Below are 9,245 nucleotides of genomic sequence, written 5' to 3'. Positions count from 1 at the left end.
TAATGAGATATTTTGCATTTTTTATTCATACTAATGCTTTGAGTTTCATTGTATATTTTACATGACTTACACTTTATATACTCAGGCGCTGCAAGTGGTTTGTAGCTACCATATTGGACAGTGCAGATGAGAGAGTGAGGGGAGAAATAATCATGATCACAAAATGCTGATGGGAAGGTAAATGGGTAGATATCTCTTTTTGTATAACTATATGTAGAGAAATTTGATATGATCTATCAAAATTTACATATATATGTCATTTGCCCCCACATACCACTTCTAGGAATTTATCCCACAGCGTATGTCATGGGACATTCAGTATTTTTAAGTTTCTTTGTTCATTTAGGCTATTGCATGCAGAAAGGTTGTAGATTGTACTTTATTACCCTGCAGTATAAGAATATCCACTTTATCACATTGCTGGTTTTGTCAATGAAAATGGTAACTTGACTGTTTCAAAATCACATTTCTTTTATTATTAATGAGGCTGATTTTTCCCATATTTTTGTCATTCATTTTGTTTCTTCTGATATGAATTGTCTTTTCATGTTCTCCATTCATTTTATTTTTATGTCTTAATGGATTGTATTTTTTAAATTATTTATATAAGATTTTTAATTAGAAGAATGGCATGTTTTCCAACACCAACAACCAATTCTATGATTCTCCAGTCACCAACTGAGCGTCCAACAATTTGACTCAACTCTGACACTAACTACCTTGTTAGCACAGTCACCCACAATTTAAGGGCTAAGTCCCACAAGACTGTCCCCTACTTAAGTGCCATTTGCAAGTCAGTCCCAGCTGACTTCAACCAACTGTCTATAATTCAGAGGTTCCCACAACCCCTTCTTCAGGCTTGATGTTTTCTAGAATGGCTCATAGAACTCAGGAATGCACTTTACTTATGTTTACTGGTTTATTATAAAGTATATTATAAAGGATGCAAATGAAAAGCCAAGTGGAGAGGTACATAGGGCAAAGTCTGGAAGGGTCCCAAGCACAGGAGTTTCTGTCCCATGGATTTTGGGTGCTCCACCCTTCCAGCATGTTGATGTGCTCATCAACCTGGAAGACCTCTGAACCCATTGTTTAGGGGTTCTTATGGAGGTTTCATCATGTAGGCATGATCAATTAACTCAGTCTCCAGCCTCTCCCATCTCAGGAGGTTAGGGGAGGAGGAAGGGGTGAAAGTTCTAGGTTCCTAATAAAGACTTGGTCTTCTGGTGACCAGCCCCATCCTGAAGCTATGTAGAGGCTCAACAAGAGTCACCATATTAGAACAAAAATGCTTTTATCAACCAGGAAATTCCAAAGGTTTTAGGAGCTCTGTGTCAGGAACTGGGGACAAAGACCAAATAAATGTTTGTGTTTGTCACATAAATGGTGACTATTTTCCTCACTTGATTTGCTTTTCTTGTGGATAAATCTACCCATTATCCTTTGTGATCTCTTCCATTGCTTTTGTGCTCCAGGAGTAGCATGAGAATAGGTGTATATTCACAGGATCTGTATGTTGATTCATCTTCCAATAGCACTCTGTTTAAATTATTTTACCTTTTAACATCCGGCAGAAAAAAAGTCCTTACTGATCACAGTTGTTGTTGTTTTTCTTGTTTTGTTTTTTTTTTCTCTTCTCTGCCATTTATTCTTCCAATTTAGCAGTAAAAGCCTTTCCTCAAATTAAAAAAAAAAAGATTGTGTTCAGGTTCTAAATGTCTGAAACCTATAAATTAACCCAAGTCTTCCCATCCAAGAAGGTGTTATGTCTTTTCCTTTGACCAGATTCTCTTAAGAGAATCTCTGCAGTCTCCTCATATAGGCTCCTTTCATTTCTTATTAAGACAATATTTTATCCTCGTTGCTATTGTGTTTGGGATATTTTTCCAGTGCCACTTTTAAGTAGTTTTTCCTCCCTGAATTGGAAGAGTTTTATTGATTTTTGCATTACTTATTTTGCAATCTGTAAATTTGTTCCTCTTAGTTCTAGTAGTTTTTCAGCTTGATTATCTTGGATTTTCCAGAAAGATACTCCTATTTTCATATGATCATAGTTTTTTCCCCTTCCTTTCTAATATTAATACCTAATACATCTGTTTTCTGATTTACTGCTAGACTAGAATTTTGACGAAAATGTTAAATGATAGTCATGGTAGAGGGAATCCCTGTTGTTGCCCTGATCTTAATATGAATAGTGTTTCAACACTACGTACCTAAGTTGGCCATGTTGAGAAATGTGGTGAATCTACTCTTTTCATTTCATCTGAGAATGTTCTCTGTGAGGTCAGCAAGTAAGTCTATGGCTTGAGAAGTGTATTGACATACTGTGATCCATGTAAGAGCTCAAAGGGGTACCCATCTCTTTCTCCACTTGGATCAGAAACTTTGTGAATGTGTCTTGAAGTCACAACCTGTGCATCTACTGCCATCTCGTGACAAGGGCCTCCAGTTGCAGATTTTGTTCTTGAGAAGTGAAAGGAGCCTCTTTATTTCCATCTAACAAATTATTCCTACACAAGCAGAAGGTGAATTCCATTGCTTCTCTGATGACGTCCCTCACCTAGAAAATGTAGATAACAGCATCTCCATCACAAGATTGGTGATTAAGTGAGTAAATACATGTACTTGCTCAAAACAGTGCCCAGCACAAAACAAGATGCTCCATTGCTTATTATGATTCATGCCACTAACAGGGGATCGTGGTAAAAATTCATGAGGCAGACATGGTTTGAGGAGGAGCCATGAAGGACATATAGAATGAATGGAAAATTAAATCCTCAAACAAACAAGCTGTCCATCTGGGGCCTGACACGAGAGTCATCCAGGGAGGTTTGGTTGAAAGAGTGATTGAATATGATTGCAGCAGAAATTTGGGCAGAGCTGGACATCTGTTAAATCTTATATGGATAGTCCCCTCCTACATCAATAATGAGGCAAGCACAAGATGACATAATCACTCAGGAGCAGAAGATGCTGTCACCAAGACCAGATCTTTCTCCAGCTGAGGATGCTCCTTAGGGCCCCTTTCATGTCCTTATTCCTAAGACTATAAATGAAGGGGTTGAGCATGGGAGCCACCACTGCATACAGCACAGTGGCCACTGAATCCTCAGATGTGTAGGAAGAAGAAGGACGCAGATACACCCCAAATAAAGTTCCATAGAACAATGACACCACAACAAGGTGGGAACTACAAGTGGAAAAGGCTTTAAGTTTGCTCTGGGAGGAACGAAGTCTTAGGATGGCTGAGAAAATGTGCATGTAGGAGATAGAAATAAAGAGGAAAGGAGCAACAAAAATAAAGCTCCCCAGGATGTAAACAACCAACTCATTGTCGTGGATACTTGAACAAGAAAGCTTTAGCAATGCATAGAGTTCACAGAAAATATGGTGAATTCTGACACTTGCACAAAATGACAGTGTATCCATCAAGAGGGTGTGGATCAAAGGATAGATGTTTGTGATAATCAGAGCCAGAGACAATAATGTGATACAGAATTTGGGGCTCATGGTTATGGTATAGTGAAGAGGGTGACATATGGCTACAAATCTGTCATATGCCATCACTGCCAAGAGGACATTGTCCAGTTCTAGAAACAAGATTAGAAAATACATCTGAGTAAGGCATCCAGTGTAAGATATGGACTGGCTCAGGGTTTGGATATTGAGCAGCATCTTTGGTATAGTGACAGAAGTGAAGCAGATGTCAACCCAGGACAGGTTGGCTATGAAGAAGTACATGGGGGTGTGGAGATGGGAGGTAGAGCCAATGGCCAGGATGATGAGCAGGTTCCCCACCACAGCAACCAGGTACATGGACAGGAACAGACTGAAGAGGAGGGGCTGATTCTCAGGCACATCTGACAGTCCCAGGAGGAGGAATTCTGAGACAACAGTTCGATTGCTTCCCGCCATGGCTTCTGGTTTCTGTAAATATGCATTGGAAGTACATCTGTCAACACAAGCAGAGGCAATCTGGGAAAACATGCACAGCAACCTTCATCCTTGGCTGAAATAATACTTGGTGACACTTGGGAAGGAAATCCAACCTGGAGTAGTGAGGGCAAGAAAGTGTGTGGCTCCCTGGTCATGAGAGAATGCAGGACAGGTGAGCTAAGGCCTTTCTTGTGACTTAACTCAGTCAGGAGCTCCTCTTCCTTCTCAAGAAGAAAAGAAGGACCAGGCAGAGAAGAAGATGGAACTGAAAGTAAGGCCTAGTTTGGGGAGAGTGGGGAAGCAGCAAAAGCAATTGAGTTGTCACAATGGGTGCATTATTTTATCCATATAGGGGTCAGGGTGATGACCATAAAGCAAAACTCTGTGTGTGCATGTGTGTGTATACTTACACAAACATACAGAGACATATATATTCAAATGTATGTATTCATTGAAAAATACATGAAAGCATATTCACCAAAATGCTAATAGTGGTTATCTCTGGCATGTGAGATTTTAACTTAAATCTTTTTTTAATGTTTATTTATTTTTGAGAGAGAGAGAGAGAGAGAGAAACAGAGCACGAGCAGGGGAGGGGCAGAGAGAGAGAGGGAGACACAGAATCCGAATCAGGCTGCAGGCTCTGAGCTGTCAGCACAGAACCTGATGCAGGGCTCAAACTCACAAACCGTGAGATTGTGACCTGAGTCAAAGTCGGACGCTTAACCGACTGAGACACCCAGGCGCCCCAAATCTTTTTTTTTTAACAATAAACATATATCAACTTGCTAAACTATGTTCCAAGGATATTAATATTTCTTTCAAAAGGTTTCTGTGATGGACTAAGTTTGAATCATAAGCACAATTAGGGGCTCAAGACTCATGAAACCTTGTCATACATAGGGCATCTCTAAGAAATTATGTCTTTGTATCTTTGTCTCTCTTTTCAAGTTCATGTTGTGGATTCCACAAAGGCTAAATGCTCATGTGGTTTCATTCCACTAGATAGAAAGATTTACATTAATAAATCTGAAATTCGGGTAAAATGTAAACTTAGTAAAATCTGATCTTAAAATATTGACTCAAAAATAGGCAGATGATGAATAATCAAATATCCATGGAAAAAAATGAAAATTTTTCATGGATATTCACTTAAAAGTAAAATACATGTTTTAATCCATGTGCTTTTAAGAAAAAAATATTTTGGTTCATCAGATTTTCAGCCCACTAATACCCTCTTCAAATATTAAAAGTTTACAAGGGAAAGAATGACATCTTTCTGGTTCACCACTGAATCATCATGGCCTCAAGCCAGCATAACACTGAAATCAAAACCTGGCAACAATAAGCATATGCATAAAAGAATAATGAGGCAAAAATCTCAATACATGCAAATCCAGTCTAGCAAGCAATATATTGGAGGGATAAGGCATCAAATAAGAATATAAAAATGATTGGTATTATGACATCTACTAATGCAAATAATCATATGAATTGATGGTAGGAAAAACTACATTATAAATCTAATCGATGCTAACATGGCACTTGTAAAACTTCACATTATTTCTTGATTTTTACAACCTGTAAGCAGGATTGGAATATAAGCCTGATTCAAAGCACCAGAGTCTCTATGTTCTTTCCTTCAAGCCAACTGCCTCACCCAAAGCTCTCCCTTCAGACCCCAACTTTCACTGGGCCTTCTGCAACTCATAATCTGTAATCAGTGTCTTCTCAAAGCATTCCCTCTACCTTCTGCCTTGAAGGAGGCTTGGCTCTATACCCTGAGGGCACTACTTTCTTGCAGCCCTCTTCAAGGTAAACTATCTTTTCTTCTCACACCCCATATACCTCAGGGTAAGGAGATAGGGTCAGTGACCTTTCCTCCTCCCAGTGCTACTTTTCAGCCCAGTAGTTCTTCTCCATTAAAAAAAAAATCCCAAGAGTGACATCAGCAAAACTAACAGAAGTAGGAGCTCCGAGAGCCTGTCCCTCCACAGAAATAGTGAAAAAAATAGCAAAAATAGAATCAATGTTGTCAGAACTCACAAAAATAGTCAATTATTTCCAAAAATCAATCACATGTTGAATCAAGAAAAGGGCAACTTAAACACAGTAGAACATTCTGGTGTCTTAACTTTAGCCTTGCCCCCATATCCCTTCCCAGCACAGCAGCGTTTTGAAGATGGCAGCCTACATTCCCATTGTAATACTTGGCTCAGAAGGGAGGAGAACAGATTTTGTTCCCAAGGAACTGTGTTTGTCTGTTTGGACCTAGCTGGAAATTCCCTGAAGGTCTGACACAAGGCACTGGCCCTCCTTTCACCTAACTCAGAACTCCCTCAGGACAGAAAAGTAGGTAAGAAGGTATTCCTTAAGAACAATGAACAAGTCACTGCCTCTTAGGGCAAAAGATTACAGTTGAGACAAATAATAGACATGTCAAATGTCTTAGAGGAAAAATTGGGGAAATTTACTTTTGGGGAATATTGATTTTGAAAAGCTTCTGTTTATAATGGGAAAATATAAAAAGTCATATGCATGCCCAGGACTGGATGCATGCTCAGAAAAAACCTGATAAGCTTTCACCTCCAACTGGTATTTAGGATCAGATAAACACAGGCAATGGAGGCTAAGATATAGTTATAAACAGACTGGCTAAGCTTTGAAAAAGTACACAACATACAGCCAAACTTCGAAGACCAGGAGACTAATTTATTCTTTTTATTTATTTTTTAAAAACTTGTTTGTCTGTTTGTTTTGGGGGAGAGAGAGTGTGAGCAAGGGAGGGGCAGAGAGAGAGGAAGAAAGAGAATCCCAAGCACATGGAGCCTGGCATGTGGCTTGATCTCACAAAACATGAGATCACGACCTGAGCCAAAATCAAGATTCAGACTCTTAACCGACTGAACCACCAAGGTGCCCCTCTTTTTATTTATTTCTTTTTCTCCCCTCCAGTTTAAGAAGATCTCTGGAAAACTATTATCTGACCAAAAGCTAAAACAACAGAGACTTCGGAGACCACACATGATAAAACAGGTTTTGGAAAATAGTTTAGAAGTCACCAAACCAACAAGCAACTACAAACCACAGAAAGCAACAAAAACAAACCCTGAATAGAAGAAAGAATGTAATTTCCAGAGATACCTCATTATAATATTCAACATGTCCAGTTTTCAATGAAAAATTATGAGGCATGCAGAGAAACAAGTAAATATGGCTCATTCACAGGATGAAAACAAATTTAAAAAACTGTTTATAAAAAGGCACAAACATTGGACTTACTACAAAAAGACTTTAATTTTTTAAATATGTTCAAAAAGCTAAAGGAAGCCATAACAATATATCAACAAATAGAGAATATCAACAAAGTGATAAAAATTATAAAAAGGAGCCAAATAGAAAATGTGGAACTGAAAAGTACAAAAATTGAAAGGAATAATTCTGATAAAGTATCAATAGTATATTTGAGCAGATAGAAAAAAGAATATGTGAACTTGAAGATAGATAGACTGAAATTAGTGTGAGGAACATAAAGAAAAAAATTTTTTAAATGAACAGAGTCTAAGAGACCTATGGAACATTATCAAGTAGACCAACATATGCATTGTGGGAGTCCCTGAATGAGAAAAGGAGAGAGGAAAAAAGGTCAAAAGGAATATTTAAAGAAATAATGGCTGAAAATTGCCCAAATTTGATGAAAGCATGAATCCATACATTCAAAAAGTACAATGAATTCTAAGTAAGATAAAAACAAGCAGACCCACACCAAGACATACTATTATCAAATTGTCAAAAGCCAAAGACTAAAAGAGAATCTTGAAAGCAGCAAAAGAACAACTTGTCATTTACAAGTAATCCTCAATAAGACTAACAATTTCTCATCAAAATCCATGGAGACCAGAAGGCACCTGGGTGACATATTTAATGTGATCAAAGGGGGGGAAATGTCAACCAAGAATTCTATATCTAGCAAACTTATCCTTTAAAAATTAAGAAGAAATTAAGACATTCCCTGATAAACTAAATCTGAGAGAATTCATTACTAGTAGATCTATCCTACAAGTAGTGCTAAAGGGAGCATTTCAGGCTGAAAGGAAAGGACACTAACAGTCACTAGTGTGACTATCACTTCAAGAACACTAACTTGAAGTCATACAAAGAAATAAAGAACATCAGTAGAAATAAATACATAGGTAAATATAAAAGTCAATATTAATGTAATTTTGGGTTTTAACTCCTTTTTTCATATATCATTTTAAATGTATAAAACAATCATTATAAAATAATGTTAATGAGCATACAATATGTAAAGATGTAAATTGTGTGAATAACAACATAAAAGGGGAAAGGTGGAGCTGTATAAAAGCAGCCTTTTTGCATACTACTCAAGTAAAGTTGGCATTAATTCAAACTAGATTGTTACAAGTAAAAGATGTTAATTATAATCCCCAGGGTAACCACTAAGAAAATATATAGTGAAAGAAATTATAAGGAAATCAAGATGGTAAATAGAAAATACATATCTAACATAAAAGTAGACAGTAATGGAGGTATTGAGGAACAAAAATGATATAAGACATATGGGGGAAGAAAGAAAAATAGTAAAAGGAAGATCTTATCAGTAACTACTTTAAATGTATGTGGATTACATGGTCCAATTAAAAACAGAGAGTGGAAAAATGGATTTTTAAAACATAACCCAACTATATGCTCTATACAAGATACTTTAGATCAAAAACACAAATAGATTGAAAGTTAAGAAATAAAAAAGATGCCATGCAAATAATAACCTAAAGAGTGCTGGGGTAGCTAATACTAAAATCAGATAAAATATACTTTAAGTCAAAAATATGAGACAAAGAAGAATATTAATGATAAAAGGGTCAACTCATTAAGAAGATATCACTATTGTAAACATATACACAGCTAGCAACAAATCACAAAATATATGAAGCAAACACTGACCGAATTGAAAGGAGATATAGCCAGTTCCACAATAATGGCCAGAGACTTCGATACTCTACTTTCAATAATGAAAAGAACAACCAGATAGAAGATCAATAAGGCAAAGAGGATGTGAACAACATATAAAGCAACTAGATCTAACATACTTATACAGAATACACCACCCAATGGTAGGGGAATACACATTTTTCTCGAGTGTACATTAAACATTCCCCAGGATAGACCATGTATTAAGCCACAAAATAAATCTCAGTAAAATTTAAAATATTTAAATCATATATACTATAGTCTGCAACTGTAATGGAATGAAACTAGAAATAAATAACAAAAGGAAAACTGGAAAA

General features: G+C 36.9%; 1 protein-coding gene across 1 annotated transcript; it reads right to left on the bottom strand.

Annotated features, from left to right (window-relative positions):
* Positions 1 to 2,976: 2,976 nt before the first annotated feature.
* Positions 2,977 to 3,915, bottom strand: LOC109260934 (olfactory receptor 1D2-like). Its single transcript, XM_019439429.1, has one exon. The coding sequence runs from the start codon at positions 3,913 to 3,915 to the stop codon at positions 2,977 to 2,979; it is 939 nt and encodes a 312-aa protein (XP_019294974.1).
* Between the last annotated feature and the right edge of the window lie 5,330 nt (positions 3,916 to 9,245).

The sequence above is a fragment of the Panthera pardus genome, unplaced genomic scaffold (genome assembly GCF_024362965.1).
Source record: "Panthera pardus isolate Hobbes unplaced genomic scaffold, ASM2436296v1 HiC_scaffold_27, whole genome shotgun sequence".
NCBI classification, from domain to species: Eukaryota; Metazoa; Chordata; class Mammalia; order Carnivora; family Felidae; genus Panthera; species Panthera pardus.
This window is presented reverse-complemented; position numbering and strand designations above follow the sequence as displayed.

Bases quoted from the DNA above. Each gene is read 5' to 3' on its own strand.
- LOC109260934 (XM_019439429.1), bottom strand. From the start codon at position 3,915: ATGGCGGGAAGCAATCGAACTGTTGTCTCAGAATTCCTCCTCCTGGGA.